This window comes from Aythya ferina (assembly GCF_964211825.1).
Source record: "Aythya ferina genome assembly, chromosome: 3".
In the NCBI taxonomy this organism is placed as follows: domain Eukaryota; kingdom Metazoa; phylum Chordata; class Aves; order Anseriformes; family Anatidae; genus Aythya; species Aythya ferina.
In genome coordinates this window covers 101,143,811-101,167,260 of record NC_140298.1, presented here as the reverse complement: position 1 = coordinate 101,167,260, position 23,450 = coordinate 101,143,811, and the positions used below count along the sequence as shown (strand labels likewise).

Genomic DNA, 23,450 nt, shown 5'->3' with positions numbered 1-23,450 from the left:
CTTCTTGGGAAAAAGCTATACAGCATTAATATAAAATGCATGTGAAGAAATCTGTTCATCAAAATAATTCTGTTACTCCTAGTTAACAGTTGTGTAAAAAAAATAAATTAAAAAGTGTATTAATGTATTCCATTACTGTATTGTCTGTATCTATTGTTGCACTCTCTTACTGCTTTGAGAGAAGCAACAGCAAGGTACCAAAAGCCTTTTCAGAAGATGATGATTATGAACCTTTGCTATCGAAAGGCAATAAGGTGACCTGTGTGCGTACCATGGTGGAAGAGAAAATCGAGAGCAGAACAGGTTTAGAAAAAACCTTAGTAGAGTTTCACAGGGTGAACAAGAAATGAAAAAAGTGAAGGCAAACAATAATACGACTCTTGTGAATCTTCACCAGTGCTTCTGCAGTTCACTGACAAAATGTAAAAAGCAATCAAATAAAGAGAATCACAGAAAGTGCTGCCTGTAATACTTTCATGAGCTAACACAGCTCATTAAGAATTTTGGTCTAAACAATAGACTTCTATTTGTTTTTTCATGATGTTATCATATTGAGTGGTACCAAAGGCACATCTTCCAGACTTTTTTTGCACACAAATCCACAAAAACACAGCTTCCACTCTTGTCTTGCAAGGCACAGAAATCGATCCTTATGATTAAAAAAAAAAAAAAAGTATTTCCTCCCTTTTTTTAAATGAGGAATGTGACAAAGGAAACAGGTGAAACTTAAAAAGTTAACTGTCAAAAATTCTGCTTAAAAAAGCACAATTACAGATATTATAAAGGCAGAATTTAAGAAGCTGAATTATAAAAGAAAAATAAAGATAATTTAAGTGAAACACACGTACGATGTTTTTAAAGGTGATCAATAACAATTCTATGCTTAGTTAACTGTATTGCCTTTACATAAATCAAACATGTCAGGAAACTGAATACAACATGAAAAATAACCACTGTATGTAAATACATTTTAAGACAAGATTAAACAAAAAATAATTTCGTTTAGTAATCATAATAAGAACAGGTACTACTCAGTTTCCTAACAGATTATTCTTCCTGCATCCTTTTCACATAACACTTATGAAATTTTAAGTATTACAGTGAGACACAAGATGTAGATATGTATGCATCCAAGACACAAAACACAAGATAAGAATGAACAAACAGTATATTGCTAAGGACATTCTTAAGGTTCATTCTTCTCTGTAGGTCTCCTTTCTCTGGCCAAACTCAAACAGAAAAAGGAGGTCTACAGAGAGTGGGAATAAGGACAGATAGCCAGGGAGGAGTACAGAGACACTGTCTGAACAGCCATGGGCCAAGTTAGGAAAGCTAAGGCCCTTTTAGAATTAAATTTAGTCAGGGACATCAAGGGCAACAAGAAAGGCTTCTATAGGTCCATCGATGATAAAAGGAAGACTATGGAAATTGTGGACCCTCTCCAGAAGGAAATGGGAGACCTGGTCACCCAGGATATGGAGAAGGCTGATGTTCTCAATAACTTTTTTGCCTCAGTCTTCATTGTCAACAGCTCCAGACACAAGGCCCAGGCCCCAGAAGGCAAAGGCAGGGAATGGAAGAATGATGAACTGCCCAGTGTAGGTGAAGTTCAGGTTTGAGATCATCTAGGAACCTAAAGGTGCAAAAGTCCATGTGATCTGATGAGATACATCCACGGGTCCTGAGGGAACTGGCAGATGTAATTGGTAAGCTACTATCCATCGTATTTGAGAAGTTGTGGCAGTTTGGTGAAGTTCCCACTGACTGGAATAGGGGAAACACAACCCCCTTTTTTTAAGAAGGGAAAAAACGAAGACCTGGAGAGCTACAAGCCAGTTAGTCTCACCTCTGTGCCTGACAAGATCATAAAGCAGATCCTCCTGGAAACTATGCTAAGGCACATGAAAAACAAGGAGGTGATTAGTGACAGCCAACATGGCTTCTCTAAGGGCAGATCATGCCTGACAAATCTGGTGGCCTTCTATAATGGGGCTACAATGTTGATGGATAGGGGAAGAGCAACTGACATCATCTACCTGGACTTGTGCAAAGCATTTGATGCTGTCCTCCCAGATATCCTTGTCTCTAAATTGGAGAGACATGGATTTGATGGATGGACCACCTAATGGGAAAGAAATTGGTTGGATGGTCACACTCAAGTTGTGGTCAATGACTCAATGTCCAAGTGGAGATCAGTAATGAGTAGTGTTCTCATGGGTCAGTATTGGGAGCAGCATTGTTGGTGATATCTTTGTTGGTGACATGGACAGGGGGATTGAATGCCCCCTCAACAAGTCTGCGATGACACCAAGCTGTGTGGTGTGGTTGACACACTGGAGGGAAGGGATGGCATCCAGAGGGACGTGGACTGGCTTGAGAGGTGGGCCTGTGCAAACTTCATGAGGTTCAACAAGGCCAACTGCAAGGTTCTGCATCTGGGCCAGGGCAAACCCAAATATAGGATGGGCAGGGAATGGATTGAGAGCAGCCCTGAGGAGAGGGAGTGTTGGTTGATGACAAGCTCGACATGATCCAGCTATGTCAGCTTGCAGCCCAGAAAGCCAACCACATTTTATAAAATATAAAAAGCCTTTAAAATCTGTGGAATTGTGCAAGAGATGCAACTCATTCATTAAATAACAATTAATATTCTAGAGCTCTACCCTCCTTAGACTTCTGAGGAGGATTACTGGTTATCTCTGTTGGGTCCTAGTGATTAATGCTTCTGATATGAAAAGGAAAGGTTTCCCTGAAGTTCATGGAAATAAAGGTAAGAATGAGAGATTCTCGTTTTCCACTATTACTGCACTATTTCCTTAAGTCTAGTCTTTCTTGATCATCTCTAAGGAGTAAATAAACACCCAGGCCTGATGTCAGAACATGACAGCATATAAAAGATGGCCAATCCTCTATGTAGCAGCTCCTACGAAGCTGTAGTGCATGCTGCAGTCTACTTCTAAGCATGCTCTTTCAGCTCAAAACACGTTTTGAAGAAATTTGCCATAGTACTTGTACTCTGCAGAAAAAGGGAAACTTTGTTACCAATAAAGTGGAAGAGAACGCTGTACATTAAAGAAAACAAAATTGGGCACAAGAAAAGAACGAAAGAAAAAACAAGCTAAAGAAAAAGAAACTCTGGCTAGTATACAATGACAAACAAAAAGCTATCCCTGTAACATGCTTGTTTTTTTTTTTTTTTTTTTTTTTTTTAAATAAAATTTACTTTGGAAATCAATTCAGTAGTCTATAATTACAAAAACGATCCACAGAACAACCTAGTTTAGGAGAGACCCCAAACTTCCATGTGGTATGTGAAAGGCTCCCCACTTTGCATTTCAGATCTGTTAATTACAGTAAAATAAGAAATACCCTGCATTATCAACAACGGTAGCTAAATTACAGGAAAAAAGCTTTTCTCATGAAAAACAAGAAGGCACGGGAATGCTACCAGTTCAGACAGTAAACTGCCCTAAATAGTATGATTTAATTGGAACTTTGGCAAAAATCCCAAACTGGGGGAAACTTACAGCTGGTATTAGTCCAGAAGCAGACATTTAATGGGGTGCCATCTTGCTGAAGTGGTTTGTGATGCCTGAACCAACCCTAACCCTCAGGCTCATTTTCCTCATAGAAAAGGAACTCACCATCAGGCATGATCCTAGAAACTCTCCAAAGTGTGATATAAATGAGATATCTATACAGAGAAAGGTCTAATTTCCAACATGTATACTATTGAGTTGTTGGTAATTACAGAAAAGTTCACTTGTTTGTCACATTTACAATTTGCTCATGCACAACCCATAGGTCTGTCTTGTTCCTGACATGCACGAGAGTTCTGCACAGTGTTGTATGGCACTGTAGATCCATGCTCACTGAACAACTCATGAGCACAGTTCTTGCTAAGATGAGGGCTTTTAGCACACTGAAATTCAAGGGAATTTCACATAGACTGTACCAGTCTATGTTCTTTGCCAGCACCTATTCGACAAGGCCTTTAAGGCTGGGAGACAATAACAGTGTTGACAAAACTCCTATCTAGCATTACTTGATTTTCTTTCAGTTAGCAATTTACACTGTTACACTGAAGTCACACATCAAACTAGAAAATTTGAATATTTAGGAAGTCCACATAGCAATGGAGAAGCATGTGCACATTTATGTGTAACACAATCCTCTTCAAGACCTAATCCAACAATTCTTTAAGCGGGGGGATTAATTTGATTTGAGCAAACACTAGATCACAGGTATTTCATTCTATCTAGTCTTTTTTCTACTATATTGCAAACTCTAAATATTTCATCTAGCTATACTGTTGAGTCTAATAACTTATTTGCTTAAAGCCTAAATTCAGAAAACACTAATATGAAAGCATGAGGACACTTCTTCAAAAGTTTGCTCCAATCTGTGCCACCTTGACTGGGAAAGCAAACTTGTGTTTCATTGGAACTTCAGTATCAAGCTATCACATCCTGCTGAAAGTTTTTTCTTGTGCTTTGTGCTACATGTATTTATTCACTCTCACTTCAAAATCCCGTTTAGAGATACTGTTTTCCATGGAGAAATCCTGTGTTCTTCATAAAAGTGTGGTTGTTCTTTTAATAAAAGTGTCAAAGCACGCTGTTGAAATGGTGTAAATTAGTGAAGGGAAAAAACAGCAAAACTTTCAAAAAAAGATTTTAAGAGTGAGTAGTTGAAAAAGAAGGTTTAGAATAGAAAGTGTTTCTTGATCTTATTCATCACTATAATTGAAATCTCATTATAATTAATTGTCAAAGTATTGAAGCAAACTTCTGTTGATATTTGGCTAAAAAGAAAAAAAAAAAAGAAAGGATAAAAGAAAGACATGCCATAGTTGTACATCTCCCTAAAGACTGTTGCAAGATTGTGCCATGAACTTTAAAAACACATGCTACGAGACAAATAACGTCATTATTCTGTAGTGCCTTCTACAAAATAATGAAGGGCTAAGGACATCGTTTTAAACTGACAAGAAGATAAAAGTATTTTCTTTCTCTTCCATCTCCTTTTCTGATGAGAAAGAGAACTTGCTCACTTTACTTAGCGACAAGAAGAAATTCAAGGACAAGAATGCAAACTCCTTTCTAAAATTCTAATTGTTCAAGCAGAACATAAATCTTTCCTGCAACCAAACCAGAAAAAGAAGCAAATGTTAATAGGATGAAACAATACTATACATATCACAGAGAGTGTTTCTGATGGGAATGGATGCATTCCAGATGGAAGGAGTAGATCATAAACTGCGTCTGAGATTTTAGAAAACGTTGTAATTTTCATTTTATACCATCTAGTTAACGGGAGAACAATTGGGAAGAGGTAATGACATTTGTTGATGTTTCCAGTTGATCAATAACAATAGTGTTATGAAGGTCTAAAGGGCAGGTTGTAGAATTCAGTACAAAATTTAATTAAAAAGCAGATTAACAGTAGAGAAAAAACTATACTTGCTTCAATAAACAGTGTTGCATTGGGGAAAAAACAAGAAAGACTGAGTACATTAACATTAAGCTGTAACAGAAATAACTATGCTTACTAGATTAAGTATTTTTTGGGAAAAAAAGAATGACATTATATTGTCGTAAATTCTTCACCTACTTAGTTGTTGTTAGGCCACATACTTAATGCACAGAGTGCCTTACTCTAACACAAATTTCTTTGCAAAAGGTTCCTATGTAAGTGGAAATATATATCATGTGAGAGTCCTCTGGGGATACAAGGATTTTAAATAAACACTGGATTTTGGCATGGGCTGACTTCTGCAAAGCTATTTTGAATCAAAACCATGCCCTCTATTCTATTTTACTCAGTACGAAATTAAACAAGGCAACATAGCTTTATGTATACCACCACAGAAATATTTAAAGCAAGCAGCATAGCCTGCAATTAAAATATTTACTTGTGACCACTGGACAATGTCTTTTTTTTTTTCCACTCTTCCGCATGCTGCAGAAGTGATGCCCTCTTATACAGCAAAATCGTGTCCACTAATCATAGATGATTTCAACAAAGGCAATACCCTACAATTACTGCCATGTCTTGAAATTTTATTTTTAAGTTTAATAAATCTTCTTCCAGCTTGATGTTCTACTTGTAACCTCTATTGACCATTTCACAGTAATTTTATTCATTGAAAATGAATAATGGAAAAATAGTATCATTTTAAGACATTTTTTTTTTAAGCTATCACTTCTAAAAACAGTGCATCTATTTTTTTCCTCAAATAATATGTTTTTTGATTGTCATTTTGGTATGAATTAGTCTCATTCATATATATGAGACTAATATGAGACATATATATACACCAGCATACAAAAGGCAAAAATGAAAGTTAAAAAAGGTCTCTTAAAAACAAAATTCATACTCCAACAGCATGGGAGCACAGACGGATTAGATACTAAGACCAGGTAGAATTTTCTAAGACCACAGATTTCGTTTTTTTAATTTTATTTATTTTTTTTTATGAACAGCTGCACGTTTTCTTATCATAACATTGACACCACCTCATGCCAAGCAAATTCAAAGTAAAGCCCTCAACTGCAGCAGCCCTTTTAGAGCAATAAAATGAGGATCCCAATGGCTAGTATTTTTATCTTTTTTATCATTTTTATCAGAGTTTATTTCTCATCTGCCTTCTAAAGCTTATTCAACAGATTTTAAATGACAAAAAATGCAGCAGTAGGGCAAATGACCATTTACTGGAAGTATAAAGCAGGATCTTAATATTAAAAAAACAAAAATAAAAGGAAAACTGCAAATCCTTCCCTTAATTGGGTAAAAAAAGAAACACAAAATCTAAAGAGGTATTCTGCTTTATGCAGGCACAGACTCACAGAGGTTTATATGTGTGCATTTATACGCACACATTTACATACGTCTACAACAGCACAGTCATACAATTTATCCTCATACATTTTTAAGAGTGATGATACAGTGACATTGAATGTAGGTTTCACTGGCCATCAAAGAAAACTAAGTAAAAAATCCAGATTCAACAGAATATTTAGTTCCCAAGCTTTTGTTTATTATTTTCACTCCAAAAAGACTGAAGAGATAGGAGCAAAAATGCTCATAACCACTGAAAGAAAACGTTTTGAAAATTTTATCTGAAATTGCACGCTTCCATATGCTTCACAATGTAAGTGCACATGAGCTAAGAGTACAGAGATATTCCGAATTAAAATCTGGCTTTGAAAGCTTTCAAAAATATTTTTTTCAGTAATCTGGAGTTGTTATTTGCACTGAAGCAAGGAAAACTGAAGAGAAAGAATGAAAAAAAAAAAAAAAAAAGAAAAAACAAAGCCTCCAACTCCCACCCTCCCCAAACCAAACTACCCAACCGATCCCCAGAGAAACAACAACAACGAAAACCAAAGAGTTGCCATACCACAAAGTCACAAAGGGATCACCATAAATCTTACCTACCGATAGCTGCAGTAAGGCAGAATTTTAAGGAATACTACATAAAGTTGCCAGTGTCTATAATGACTATGTAGCCTTGGGAAAGAAAGCACGATTAAATATTTTGGCAGTACTCCATGCTCTTAAAATTGTACATATATTTGTTAACTCAAGTATCTATATTATCTTAGAAAAAATTGTATTTGCAAGTCTGACTACTCTGAATACCCATCTGGAACCACAACACTTTTATTCAATCTGTATTAGATGATTTTATAGTTGGAAGGTAACTGTGGAACACAACAGACTGAATTTAAAGAGACCATAAAGGGATGTACATGGAAATATATATCACCATTATATACTGCAACCATCAAGTTGAAAAGAATATGACCTCATGCTTCAGTTCATATTTAAGTTGAACATACCAACCTGGATCGTAAGCTGATTGTAAGGACAATGAGGCTGGATGGATCTAACCTGCTGGTTGTACACATCTTGTGTGAATACAGCAGGATTAAGGCGTGGGAACAGCTATCACACTTTCCTTATAGAGTTTTGATTGGGCAGGGGGAGAGAGAGAGAGACTGTTCCCAGGCATGTGCGAGAGAACAAGCAATTCTGTTCTGGCTAGCATTACACTATGCAGTCCTGGATTATTGATAAAGGAATTTATTATACATGCATTGTTAACAAGCTAATTTAAATAATAAAATAGATATAAAACATTCATATATTTTGGTTGAAATATATTAGTAGGAATCCACAATCCACTGCTGTCTGGTAATCCTACATATAATTTTGTGGTGTAACAAGCATAAAAGGAAGAGTTTTGTTTCAACATTATAATTTTGATTCATGGTATATAAATGGAGTTAGCACTTAAAAGTCAATTTAAGAAATGAGACTATAGATAGAAACAATGTAAACATTAATTGCACCATGTACAGTACTTTGCATCATTTCTTTATATTCAAAATATTCATAATAAGGGATGAAAAACATTAGATTTTTTTTCTGTGTTTTTGGTGCTTGAGATAAGGAAAGTTTATATAGCTCTGCTTCTTATAGCAATGAGGATAGTCCTTCATTCATTCATCGCAGGGGAGCATACCTCAAAGAATTTAAATTCTAAGTAAATGTAGGAGGTGGGGAAGATATTCTATCAATTTAACTTAACATGGTGAATAAGGTCAACTTAATTTCCATCTGAAGCTTTCCCAGAGCTCTTTTCTTTCCCTTTTGGCAATGCCACTAGCCTCTCTTTTGTCTTGATGTTTTATATAGCATTCGCAGCCATGGATCTGTGCATGGATCCCACTACCATTTTCTTCATCACAGTTCTAGGATCTAATATTTCAAAGATCTTCCTTTCCTGATTTCTACTCTCTCTTCATTTTGTCACCTCCATTACCTGTAGGCATGCACTATTTGAGAGGGCAGGGGTGGAGTCTGCTGTGATCCTTGTATTAACCAGTGAAATAAGTTAAGTCACTCCTTGATCCTTCCTGCTTGATGTAGAACAGAGATTAAACTGGTCTCATTTCCTAGTAAAATCTTAAAATCGCTCAGATATGGATTTAATTCTTCCAAATTCCATTTTTCTTTTTTCCGTATTTATTTAATCTTTTCCGCTTTCCCTTAGCTGCAAAGCTGTTTCTTATCCTTTGATAATGTGGGGAATATTTTTACCTAAATATTTTTATACATAAAAATTTACTGCTGTTTTTGTCATTTGCACCTATGGCATCATTTGAAGGAGTGTCTGTTTTACAGCAGCTAAAAGGCAGCTGTCACTCATCAACAAGTTCTGTCAGCAAGGAAGGACCAGCTCTGCTGTAACAGTCAGGATTCCAGTTTGTCTTGCTAGTAGGGCTCTTGCATTTCAAAAAGCCTTTGTACATAGGAATTCCAAGCAGAAAACAAGAACTGTACTTTGGCCCATATGGTCACCCACCTCTCTGCTTGACTGCAGAAATAACTGTATTTTGTAGTATTTTGTAGTAGATTAAAATAACAAAGGTACCTGTTTGGAGGCAGCACAGAAGAAACTTTTTCAGTAGTAAACTATAGAGGGGAAAAAGTCCCTATTGCTATGTTTTTTGTGCAGCATTCTTAAATTCAGTAGTTTGTCATACATGTGCACGTGCATCACCATTTCTAGAAATCAAGGGCAGTGAGAAGCAGAAAAATCTGATTTCATATGCTTACTACTATTATTATTTTGTAACAGATAGTTACTTAGGTTGGGAACCAGCGTCCCAGATTGCTTTATGCACACGTCTATTATAGGGCTGGATTTTTGTCGTCATTCTTGCAACTCATGGCTTACAGAATTCTTTTTAGGGTTTTGTCTTTCAATTATACAGTCTATTCATCTTTTTTTTTTCTATTCCACTTTTATTCATAACTTCTGCTTCTGTGTTCCTTATGACAGTTCATAAACTCTCTCATATCAGCTAACATAACATGTCCTTTCCATTGGTAATGCCTGGGTGTTTCTGAAAGAGCCAAGGATTACAATAAAACATTAAAATGCTATTTCATTCCTTTATGAGATAATTTGCATTTGTTTCTGGTTAATAGACCAGTAAGTTACAGAAAAGTTAATGCTACCAAAATGAGTGTTCTAAAAGCTACAATAATTGAAAATAATTTATTTTGAGTTAAGAAGAAAAAAACTGTATAAAAGAGATGGCTTTTATTTCCCTAACCAGAGCTCTAGATGCTTACTTTTTCTTCCTCCTCCTTTCCCCTTTTCTTTCTCTTTGTGATGATACAGCATCATCTTTACTCCTTTAACATGAAATCAGTCTTCTGCATTCAGATTGCAAATGCCTAAATTAGTAATGCATTGTTAAATATTTAGTTGCATGGGCTCTAGAAACTGCTTTCATGATGTACACTTTCTTATGAACTGCTCGCAATCCCAGTACAAGTTTTTAAGGTGTGACACAATTGTGAACATAGGGATATACATGTACTAGTGTGTGCTGCAATAAAACTGACACTTTCAGATGGGTAGTAAAAGTTTTATTTATATATATATATTTATAATATATATAGCATATAATAGTATGACTCTAGACATCACTCAACTATTGGTTTAGCATATTTCACTAAGTCTGTATTACTTTTCTGACCTTACTATTGACCACTGCAGCTTGAGATTTTGGTAGAAATAAACAAAACAAAATACCCCCAAAAATTCACACAACTATTTATGTGTCTTTATTTATTCAAGAAGTGCTATTAATTTATTATTTGTAATGCTGCAAAAGGTAAAGAAAACATTAGTTCTTCTGCTGGCTTAGGATGAAAAGAGACAATATTTGTAAAGCATGAAAATGTTGGTAAGTCAGGAAGAAAACTAAAGCACGGAAGAAAGGGTCAAGAATTCACTCCAAGGCAAGGTGGAATACAAGGAACAGTGTGTCAGAGATCCCAGGAGCTTTCTAGTATACTTGTGGATGAAAGCACAAGACTGCTGTTGCCATTCACAGAATCACAGAATGGCCAAGGTTGGCAGAGACCTCTGAAGATCATCTAACCCAATCCCCTGCCAAGCAGGATCACCTAGGGCACATTGCACAGGATGGCATCCAGGTGGGTTTGGAGTATCTCCAGAAAAAGAGACTGTACAACCTCCCTGGGCAACCTGTTCCAGTGCTCTGTCACCCTCACAATAAAGAGGTGCCCCCTCATATTCAGTCAGAACTTCCAGGCCTCTTGTCCTGTTGCTGGGCACAACTGAAAAGAGACCAGCTCCATCCTCTCAACTCCCTCCCCTCAGATACGTATATACATTAATGAGGTCTCCCCTCGGTGGTCTCTTTTCCAGGCTAAACAGTCCCAGTTCTCTCAGCCTGTCCTCATATGACAGGTACTCCAGAACTCTCATCATCTTCATAGCCTTCCTGTGGACTCGCTCCAGTAGTACCATGTCCCTCTTGTACTGGGGAGCCCAGAACTGGACACAACACTCCAGGTGTGGCCTCACCAGGGCTGAGTAGAGACGGAGGATCACCTCCCTTGACATGCTGGAAACATTTTTCCGAATGCACCCTACGATAACATCGGCCTTCTTGGCCACAAGGTCACACTGCTGGCTCATAGTCAGCCTGCTGTCCACTAGCATTCCCAGCTCCCTCTCTGCAGAGCTGCTCTCCACCAGGTCAACCCCAGCCTGTACTGGTTCTTGGGGTTATTCCTCCCTAGGTGCAGGTCCCTGTACTTGCCCTCGCTGAACTTCATGTGGCCTTCTTGGCCACGTGTTGCCCTTCATGTTGCCCTTCTTGGCCCAACCCTCCCACCTGTCGAGGTCCCTCTGAATGGCAGCACAGCCCTCTGGGGCTCCTCAGCAACCTCAAAATCCCTCCATCATTCTAGGTTAACCCATTGAGACTACCAGCACTTCACATAAAATGGACCCTATTTTTTTTTGGATGGTGGCCCTATCTATTAAAATTACATTATTTACAAGCATTTTATTGTAAATGGTTGTTCAAATACGAAAGCCAAAGAATGATAAGATAACTTGCACCAGAGAGAATTTAATAGATTTAGAAAAAATAAAATTTTGAAGTAGTGTGGAATGGGAGTGAAATTACTCTTAGAAAATTTGTCAAACTCAGACTCTTGGAGTATCAGAATATCCTGGGAAATAGAACTACTAGGTTAACCTAGCGGCAGCAGTGAGAGTGCATTTGAGTGCATTTGCAACTCAAGATAAAACCCTTAAACAACTGAAGCAGGTGGTTTCTTTTTTCCTCTTCATCAACAGGACACATGATAAACTATTATTGTGTGCACGGAGATGTGAGTATGTGAGTATTAGCCTGTCTACTGTCCGTTAGCAACTCTGGAATCTATGGGCCAACAATACATGCAGAAAGCTCTATAGATACTAGTCTTCTACAGCTTTGGGGAGAAAAGGAAAATGAAAGAACAAAAAATACCAAACAGGTCTTGAACAGTAGGGAAAGATTGTGCTTTCCCCCTTCCACTGTGAAAAGCCATAGAACAATTTAAAGCTATATTAAATATCAGAAAACTCATATAAGGAAAGCTTATTAATGCTGCCCATATAAACTCTCTCATGATCTTTAACAGGTGTTTTTGGTGAGAATGAACTCTTACGGTTTATTAATTTAAATACTCTAGAGCTAGAATATTTTATCATATTTACTTGTTAAAAACATCCCTCTCTCAAATCAATGCTGTATCAGCAGCATGTAATACACTGCCCATCTAGACTGATGGAGTAGCTTCACTCCTTATTTTTACTTCACTACCGCTGTAACACAAACATTACTTTAACTTAGTAGTTAATCACGTTCTATTTTTGGGGAAAAAAAAAAAAAAAAGAAAGAAAGAATCAAAGGATCACCAATGCTTTAGATTTTAAAAAAACAAACCAAAATCCATTATTTCTGTGAAGACTAGAAAAAATAGTAATAAAAAACCACCACTAATTCATGGTTAAAATAAATGTTTTATAAATCAAGTATCCTACCTTTTCGTCCAGGGTATACATGAGGGTAATATTCATAATAAAGATCAGGCTGGTCCAAATTTCCAAATGGTTCAAATTCCATTTCTGCATTTTGGAAGAGATTCAGTTTTACGAGTAGTGCTAGCCTCACAAACCACAGCTAAAAATGATTATATATAAAAAAAGAAAAGATGAAATCTGTTATTCTCTTTAATCACAAGACACATCTAAACACAACTTTGACTAAGTTTTTCTGATAAAGTTGAGTGAAGAAATTCTATGCTACTTGCTGGTAAGAATCAGGATTTATATTTACTTGCATATTCACAGAACACTTTTCCAAAGACCATTACAACAAAACTCAGAGGAGTAATGTTTTGTTTCTTTGTAAAGATATGGAAAAGTTGAAGACAAATTTTGGGTTTGTCCATGATGGTAATTGTTGAGGGATCTCCCTGTCCTTCCTTAAACAAGATTTTTCCATATTTTCTCCCTTTGTTCCTTTAAGGAAGGGGAGTGAGACAGCAATGTGGCAGAGTTTAGGTGCCCATCAGTGCCCATGAACTTCATGCAGTGAGTCTTTTAAGACAGAAAAACTTACTCCTTTTATAAATGTCATTACTTTTCAAAATATACAGTCAAGACAGAATTTTACTTTTTAAAACTGTTTTGTTTAAAATGAAGACCTACTTTACATAAGCAAACAGAAAAAGTGACTTGGTACAATGCCTTATTAAGTCTAATTTTTAGGAACAATTAGGAAAACAAGTCTATGTAAAAATAAAAATAATTAAAAAAAAAATTAAAATATATATATTCCACAGTGAGTATGCTGGGAAAAAGCAACAAGGGGGTATCTTTGAACATACCTGCAAAGAATCTGTTGTATGGTTAGTAGGTAGTCCACTTTTTTTGTAGCCTTGACCATGAGCAGTTAGAAGACGTCCACACAAGTCAACTGCTGCCCTCCAGTTTTTACTGCTCTGGGAAGCAGGAAAGAATAAGTAGCAAAAACATAAATGTGCAACCCCTAAAATACACAAGCACTTGTTTTGTCTGAAGCAGCTATGTATAACCATCAGTAAAAATGACAAGGTCAGGAAAGCTGGCAGGTAATAGGCACAGTGTCGTTTGTCAAAACTGCATGTGTAATTAGGTAAAAAGTGAAGTCAAACATGAAAGAAAGCAGTATTATCAGATCACTAAATCAAAAGAATACACAATACCATGTGGGTCTTAAACTTAAAGCTGTATCACGTTTGCTAATACACTTGCAATATTTAAAGTTTTGCCTTCTCCTCAAAAGAAGAAAATAATGCCACACAATCACATCCACTCTGCTGTTATAAAGTTCTTAAAGCCTATTCCTGCAGCACTGAATTCAACATTTCAGATTATAAACCCTGGTGTAGTTCATGTAATGAAAATGCCTTCTAAACATTGCCCAGAACATGGAATTTCTAGCAATTAAGAACAAAGGAAGAAAAATAATTTAATGTATAAAATGATAAATTCAAAATCATAAAAATGCTTTCAACTTTAAAATGTAAACATCTGAATTTTCACTGCTTTGCTAACTTTACAATATTCTTACATATATTTTTTCGTTCATTAAACAAAATTATCCCTAGTTATACAAGTCACACTGTACTGTCACCTCTGTCATCCAATTAGCCTTGTATCTGCTAACGCAGCCATGTAAATACCTAATAAAATTAAAAAAAAAAAAAAAAGACAAAGAAAGCCTTCATGGGTTTAGGCTATCTTATTTTATACAGAACAATCTTCTCAAGGGACACAAGTCCAGTAGACACACATCATTATAAAATTAATATCTCTTGTTACATGAAAGTCATCTTTTTTCTAGTGGAATTTATTAAACACCGCAAATATAATGATAAATGTAACAGAGAACTGGCATTTTGTCTGATAAAACATAAAGGAATAGAATATATATATTTCAGTGTTTGCAAAGTTCAGATACCTTGAACTGGCATTTCATTAAATTCTCCCTAACATTTAGAGTTTGGAAAATGTGTCAATAAAGGAATCAGATAGGAAAACTACTAGTGGCAGAGAGATTTCATACTCTGGCCCCTATTTTGCAGCCACACTAATTCAAAGGGCAGCTACAGCAGTGCACTGGCCACATCATCTTTCATCTGCGTTGTCATACTGCAGGTAGAAAATTTCAATTCCACTGGAAATGCAGAAGTTGGCCAACAGAACAACCATGAAGCAGCATAGGAACTTCTGAGATGTATACAATCTTATGGAAGAGCAAGAATTGATATGTATATATTTTTAATATTTTTTAGGATACTTTATTAAAAAAGGAAGATGTTTAATCATCTGAATTTTCACTACATGTGAAAGACTGCATTCTGGTTCTATTATGAATATATTCATTGATTTGGACTGAAAAAAAAAAATACTACCAAGTACCTGACCACCACTCTCTCACATTTAACTGTTCTTTAAAAGTCTCCCCCTGCAGGCCAATTTTACTTGATTTTTTGAATTACGGTTGAACAAAGAGAGTGTATGACCGCAGAAGTATTCTTACTCATTCTTTGTATGCAATAGTTTACGTTGTTTTCCTCAATGAAAGTACTGCAGCTCAGGTGATGCAACTAACAGGACTAATACCCAGGTGGTAAACAAGGAAAGTCATGCAGAAGAGACAGAATGAATATGAAAACTGTGAAAGAAGCTTGCAGACTGGATGTCTGCAGAATGTATGTTCAATGACAAGTGAACTCACCTGGCGCACAAAGAGAATTTCTAACATTATTCGGCTTCTCAGGCAAACAACTGGGACTTAGAGGTATGCTACTGAAATTTCATCCAATAAATTGATGCTTTTTAGTTGCAGAAATTCAACATCCCCCCTCAAGCCCTTTAAGCCCCCAACTACTGTTTGTGTTGCTTGTGTCTCCAATCTTCTCTCAAATCGGCTACAAAAATGTTAGAAATTGAAAGCTAAAGGAATACAAAAAAGTAACTGTATTTTTAAGGAGAATTTCTAACTTCTTAAAGTAAATACGTATGCCATACAATTGTATCCAAGTTTGTTATAATTGAAAATATATGCAAAAGCACAACATTAATCACATGCAAAAGTAACACTATATGATTTTTTTTTTTTGAAAATAGACTCAAAGGGAGTCATTAACTCTACATGTAACACCATTAAAGTGATTAAAATGTCCTCCTCCACTAGCTATGACATTCTTCTCCTCTGTAAATTACATTTGTAGAGCACTTTCACATCAGTTAAGAAAATGTAGTTAGTAACCCTTTCCTGGTCTAGTAACTTGGAGAAATTAAAGAAAATTAGAGAAACTTAGAGAAATTACTGCATGCTTAGAGCAACTGTTGCATATTTATAGGTGTAAGATTGTGGACTTTTTTTAGGTATGACACCTATCGAAGAGAATTTTCCTATGACCGCAAACACCTTACAACTCAAAACATCAGAAATGTCTCTAGCAAGAAATACTGTGCTATTTGTTCAAATAATTGAAGTTAATTAAAAAGTTAATTCAAAATATAGAATAGGAGGAACTAAGATAACTTGAACTTGCATTTGTACAAGTATGTGTAGTTTTTATTCGATGCTGTAAAACAAAGCAACACTGAAGACAGGTTATTACATGCACTTAAGCAAGAGGTAAATGCATGTTCCTACACCAGATTAACAAAGCTTTTTAGAAACTTAGATTTTCTGTTTTCAGTTGAAATACATAAATACTTCGCGTCTACAGCCTCAAAGTTGTAAAACTAGTTCAACTGTAGAACTTCACCACTGTTGGTCTAACAAGAACGCATTTTCAATTCTTTGTTATACATATCATAGCAAAGATTTTAATTGTGAAATTACAGTTGTTCAATAAGCCAACTATCCATCACGGGGCTACAGGTACAAATCTCCCTCAAATGATCCCCCCAAAACATCTTCTGTCACCAACATTCAAGCACTAACGTCATCCATAGAATTATCTTTTAACTTGCACAAGTTTTTTATTGAACTTTTTGTAAGGAAGGTAAGAATTTACTACTCAAGATGTACACCAGAATCAATCCAATTTAAGATGTTCTCTTGTGATCCTGGTGAATGGAAATACAGCTGGTATCTGTATTTGCAGATATAATCCAGGAAGTATTGTCAATATATGGAATGACCACATCACTACACAGAGATCACATGATTTACAGTATCAGAATAATAGAAAGAGACAAAGCATGATCATTAACATGTAAAGTCACATAGTTTACTGTGTTCAGTTCTACACAGTGATAATAACAAGGTATTAGCTTCAATTGGAACAGATTCCAAAAGAAATGTTAGGTTGATTAAGACATCTACTATCAGATAAGTAGAAAAGTTAGTTTTGCCTTTAAAAAAGAAGATTTGAGTAATGGAAATGTCACTGCTGTCTCTCCAAACAAAGTCATAGAAAGAAGAAGGAAACGCCAAGAAAATGACTTAAAAAGCCACATGGGAACAAAATTCATCAATAATTATTAGGTATCACCAAATTCCATACACTAAAGATTTTGCTTAACTGTGACCGAGATCAGGAAGAATATTTTCTCTTTTAAAACACTTTGTTTGCAGAGCTAGTAGCAGCAAGATATAAGATGCTGAACCACGTACAGTGATAATAAAGACCCTGATGTCAGCTGTTCAGGGTGTTTTTCCCATCCCCACAGAATTAGAACAGTTAAAGATGCAAATGAAGAATATTCCTTTGGAGCAGACAGGCTTGGAATACTGAAATAAGTTTGTTTTTTATTCCTGTAAGTCCACTGGGGAATGGGGAATTGCGGTCTGTGGAATTACACCTTCTTTCCTAACGGGATTTAGCATTCATTTTTGTTTTCAGTTGCCACTGGTTGACTTGTTATAGCTCTTGAACATTTTAGATGGGATTCCAGATTTACACATCTAAACATAGATGTTCCCAGTAACTGTACTGATAAGATTTCTTTTGACTGAGGACTTTAGACACCAGCTCACATGTAGACACCTAAATTACAGGTATCAGTTTGAAGTTGGCCATTGTAGGAAGGGAATGAATTGTGTGACAGAAATGATCTCATTAATTTGAATGTCGATGTGCAATTCATATGCATACCAAGCAAACAGGTAAAGGAAAATCTTGTTTTTTGGAAACTGTATAGCAATATTCCCAACTTTCAACTGTGTCTGAATTCAATCTCCATATTTTGTCCAGATGTTGATTAGAATATTCCCTGTGAGCGGACCTTCATATGAAAAGATGCATTCACTAAACATACTTTGTCAGGAATTTACTCATAAAGAAAGTAAAATTGGCAGTTGCTAAAAGAGCTCTCATTATACTGATTCTGGCCTATCATGTATGTAAAAAACATCCATCTTATTAATCATCTAGAATGGAATTATAATATTTCTAAGAAAGTTCAAAATACCTTTTACCTTTAAGGCCAGTCAGAAGGAAGTTTTCCACAGGAAAAAAAAAAAAAAAAAAAAAAAAAAAGCAGATTCCCTCCTGCTTTTGATCCCAATAACCGTAACTGCTTTTACAGAGCTTAAGACTGCACTCAAAGCTAAAATACTACCAGTGGCAGCTCTGTATTTAAGGTACACAATGGTCTGCAGCACAGAACATTTTGCATGGACAAATCTACCAGGCCAAGTAGAGAAAGATTTAATTTTCTCATATGTCAAAACAACACTTCTGGATGATCAAAAGGATTGGGGAAAAAGGCCTCTCCTACTTAGGCACAGACAGGGACCAGGTTTCTTAATGAGACTTTTTTTCCTCCAAACTCTACAGTTAAGCAGGACACTGAAATATTTATCTCCATGATGGAGATCGCTGTGTTTTTTCAGGTGTAGTTTCAAAAATTACCTTCGAATTCCTTGAGCAATTTTTGAGGAGACAGACCACTTAGAATCTTCCTCAAACACCAGTCTCCTTTGGAGCTTTACATGTAATCTAATGCAACTAAATTATAAAATGGTAAATACTAAATATGAATTGTGCTAACACTTAAAATTTTTCAAAAATAAAACAAGCTTAAAACGCTTTGACATTTCAACAGATAAATTTAGGCTCAGCCATGTAATAGTAATGAGTTCCATATAGGAATACAGTGATAGAAAGAATAAGGCAAGGTTCACAAGATTTCACAAGGTTTGCTGCTAGAGGCAACTATTTTTGGGTCTGAAATATTTACATTAAGGAAAAATTTTACCTTACAGAAAATTACAGTTTAATTTGGAAGTATTTGTGTAGTTTTACTGCTCCAAAATAAAAAAAAAAAATAAAGCAGTTGAAGTGATCACTTCAGCTTTGCTTACCATTTGCAACTAGTGTATCTTACCTTCTGCAAAACACTACACTGAAAGCATATACATACACAGTTAAAAGAAACAAACAAAAATTTAAAATCTATTTTGAAACCATTTACATTGTATAAAAAGTAACATCTGATAAAGTTCACAGTAACTTAAAATTACCTTGTTTCTAACTTTTGCATGCAAAAAGAGTTTACTGCAACCTTTAATACCTGTACTTAAAACCAAGCGTCCTTCCTACTAAAAAGTACTGTATTTCGGCTAGTACTTTTGTAGGATCGTGAACAGCAATATATGCATTTTTTAATTTCCTCCTTACTGTCATTAGCTCCCACTAATGTTGAGGGAAGCGTGGCATTTAACATATATTGAATTCTGAAGATTCTTACTTACAATTAGCTGTTTCAGGCCTACAAATGACTGTTCCACAGAGTTGGCATTTAAAACTTGTCTCTTCACAGCAGCTTGCTCCCCCAGGAATCGAAGCATTAAGTCTTTCACTGCATCTCCCTTGGTGTCCATGGGAGAAACAAAAGAAGAAACATAACAAGAAACTTTTAAACATTATTTTAACAAAATAAAACGTTGAGTTACAGGAGACCAATACAGTTTTCTACCTTGCTTATCTTCCAGTACTTCCTGTGTGAAATGAATATAAATACATGCATATTTGCAGCATTTTAATGAAAACTTTTAGATTTATTCCACATTATTTCCTATATTTTTTCCCCCAATATTTAGCTTTCAACTAGCATAGAAAGATTCAAGCTTATTTGCTTCCTTCAAATTATTATCCTTCAAATACCCATAGTAAATATATACTCTCTCTATACATACTATATACTCTCTATATGCACAAACAATATACAACTACGTAAGTATATTATTATCCGTCAAATAACTGACAAAATACTCCTGAAAAATCTTACAAATCCAGCAAGTTTTACTGGATATTTATAATGGATAATAATGTTGAAAAGTACAATCTACTGATCAAAGATAAAGGGACACATGGTCAGCCAGCCTTAAATATCCATAGAAACTTTGAGAAATCACAAGACCAATTACACAGCAATCCTCCAACAAGTATTCTTAATTTCAAAACAATAAACTGTAGGAATCAGAGAAATCGGGTTATCTGAGCAGCTCATTCATTTGAAGACTTGAGGCGACTTTGGACAGACAGACATTTAAAATACAGATTTCTGAAGCCAGGCAAGATTAAATCTGCATTTCACATCATACAGCAGCTAGCAGGAAGTGTCCCAATCCAGGCTGTTTCCAGCTTTGTTAGCAATAAACCGAGTAATTCCGTACATGGCCCTCTCTGTGCCTGAATTTCACTTTCTGCTCTTTGTTCAAGTATTTCTCTGCCTTCCCACCTGCGGCACAAAATCCTAAGAGCACTGTGTACTACTTTTGGAAATTTTCAAAAAATAATCAAGAAATTCAATTAGCGCTTAATTCAAGCAGCTAATAAGAAATTGCAGACCATATACTGACATATATTGATGTACCAAAAGCAAATATGAAAAATTATTTCTGAAAGATTTTTGCCAATCTTGTGTGTTTTTTTTTTTGTTTGTTTGTTTTTTACACATTTGTAATCTAGAAAAGCAAACATCCAAAAAAAGATTACCAGCAATGTATTAGCATTATACTCATATTTTTGCTATCATTATTTTTTAAAAAGTGATATATAACCTGCATTCTACAAGAGCAAAGATCTTTCTGGTCCACCATCCTGCCAGAGAATTGCAGATGTCCATGGAAGTAGTTTAAAAAAAACAAGACAAGCTCAAACCGTCCAACTTATAGTCCTACTGCATGCTTTATGGTCCACCTGTGCCAAAGGACATATTTGCCTACCATTTTCAAACACTCACTGACAGATGTACCTCCCGTGACATTTCTTTTCAGTCTCTTTTTCTGCAGAAAAGTACATCTGAGGGCAATGAATTCTACAACTTAAAAACAGTACAGACACTGCAAAATGGTCCCTCCTTTTGTTACGCTTCTTACCCAACAGCTCTGTCTCCATAAAAATTTTGCTGCCTTTTATGAACTTTAGATCACTGTTGCTCTTGTAAGCCAAAAGGTCCTATTCCTTTTAGCTATCACTCAGACAGAAACTCCGCAGGTATTGACCATCCCTCCTCTCTAATTTGTTTTAATTTCCTTGTATCCTTCTGGATTCTGTGGTAACTAGAATGGTGTGCAACATTTAAGATGCTAAAGCAGAAAGTGACCATGAGAAAGTGTAAGCATACAATGGAATATTTGCAAAAACGAGGAAATTTTAGAAGAATATTTGCAAAAGGAACATGAAAGTGTTCACTTGAAGAATTCACGTAGGAAGCTCTTAGTACAGAGAGCAAAAAGCAAGCCACAAAGCTTTTTGCATGACCTGCATAAAGTACAGTAAAGTTTAGTTATGATAAAAGTAATTGATAATAAATGTTAATAAAACTAATGTTAAATGCACTCAGCAGTTTTTGGGAGGAGGAAATGATGGAGGAACAAATGATGAACTGTGATGAAAAAGGGCATCACAACAGCAGACAGTAACTGACGAAGAAAGGCATAATGGACAGAGCAGCGCTCCAGCTAGTTCCCATGCTTAGAAAGCACAGGTACAGATAATCTGTAAAATATACAATACAAGAAAGCTTTAAAAATAACGTTTCTTAAAATGATCACTGAGAAGGAACAAGCAGTTGAAATCAAGCACACTGTATATTTTTTGTTGTGATTTGTCCACTTTAAAACAACACACCTGTAACAAGAACAAACACTTTCTGAGTGAGCAGGAAAAAAGAAGCAGTGAGCTTTTCAATACAGGTCATTCAATATTTCAGCCCTTTTCAGCTCACTGTAAATGCACTTTCCAACTAATTTCTTTGTTAACTGCATGCAGCCTGGTTGAACATCTTGCATTAACATTTAGCGTTAGGAAATTATTCATACCAAAGCTTTAATGAACATTGTTGGAAGGTGATTTAACATTAAAAACACACCTCCCACAATGTTTTAGTTGGCATTTCAAGTACTCTACAATTATAGTCTCAGTTACATATACAGTTCAAAGCTCCAGCATCATACAGAACAATGACAGTAACTAAGTGATGTCTGTCTGGTGACAGAGAACACTCAGACCACTGAAAAAACAGTAACCAGAAGTAAGGAAATTCATACAAAGGTATAGCGCTTCAAAACTTGACACCATGCTGATGTTTGCTTATAAGAAACAAACAATGAAGAAAGCACCAGGAAACCCCTTTAATCCATTTGCTGATATGCATCAGGTCTTACTGTAAAAACGTATCACGTGGACATAGCTGTTTTGTTTTCTTTTCAGTTATGCACTAAATGGTACATCTGCATATATATGTGGTTCCAGATTCAGGGAACTAGAGGTACAAAAAACCCTTCAGTACTTCCCTGGACCAAGGAAGGTGAGGAAGAACAAAGGTAAAAAATGGAGGCCCACAGTAAGAAGGACCTCATCTTTGGGGCCAGTGGAAGAAATCATTCTTTTTTTCCATTTCATTAGCTGTCAGGAGAGAAATGCTACACAGTCCTGAATGACTCACCAAGTTCTAAGGGATTTTTTGGGGAAGGTGGGATGGAGTGACCAAAAAAAAAAAAAAAAAAAAAAAAAGGCAAAGCTCTGAGCCTTCTCACCACTTGGGGACTGGTAGATGAGAAGAAAAAGAGCTTCCACTACTATGTTCTCCCCTTCAGGATCTAATCTGGAGTTTTCCCCATAATTTTGGTCCAGTAGCCTGCTCCAGCATTCAGTCTTTCCTAGAGCATACACCTTTCCACTGCTTAACAAAGACAGAAATGGAACAACTTCAGCCAATGTCAGCATTATTAAGAGTATTGTGGATATCACCGAGAAAAAAAAAAAAAAAAAAAAAAAAGTTATCTCCTCACCTGCAACAGTGAACTCCACAAGCAAAGACCACTGTCAGCTTTCAGACTCTATAGCACAGCTATCTGATATCACAGCTGTTTGATTTTGTTTATCTTCAAATATAAGCATTAGTTTACTAACTAGAAAGGCTAAAAACTAACTGAAACCACTAAAAAAAATACAACAGGCTTTGGATTTTATGTACACTGTCAACACTGGTTTTCAACATACCCAACAAATCTCACTATGAATAAATCAGATGTTGTTTTAGC

At 35.9% G+C, this 23,450-nt stretch overlaps 1 protein-coding gene across 2 annotated transcripts in view; it reads right to left on the bottom strand.

Annotated features, from left to right (window-relative positions):
- Positions 1-23,450, bottom strand: part of TRAPPC12 (trafficking protein particle complex subunit 12) — a 53,292-nt gene that overhangs the window by 27,893 nt on the left and 1,949 nt on the right. For both annotated transcript variants that reach the window (XM_084515403.1, XM_084515404.1), the window contains exons 3-5: positions 19,653-19,769; positions 13,780-13,893; positions 12,932-13,070 (exon numbers count right to left, since the gene is read on the bottom strand). In XM_084515403.1, the coding sequence (XP_084371529.1) occupies positions 12,932-13,070; positions 13,780-13,893; positions 19,653-19,769 (370 nt within the window). The remainder of the gene's footprint in view (positions 1-12,931; positions 13,071-13,779; positions 13,894-19,652; positions 19,770-23,450) is intronic.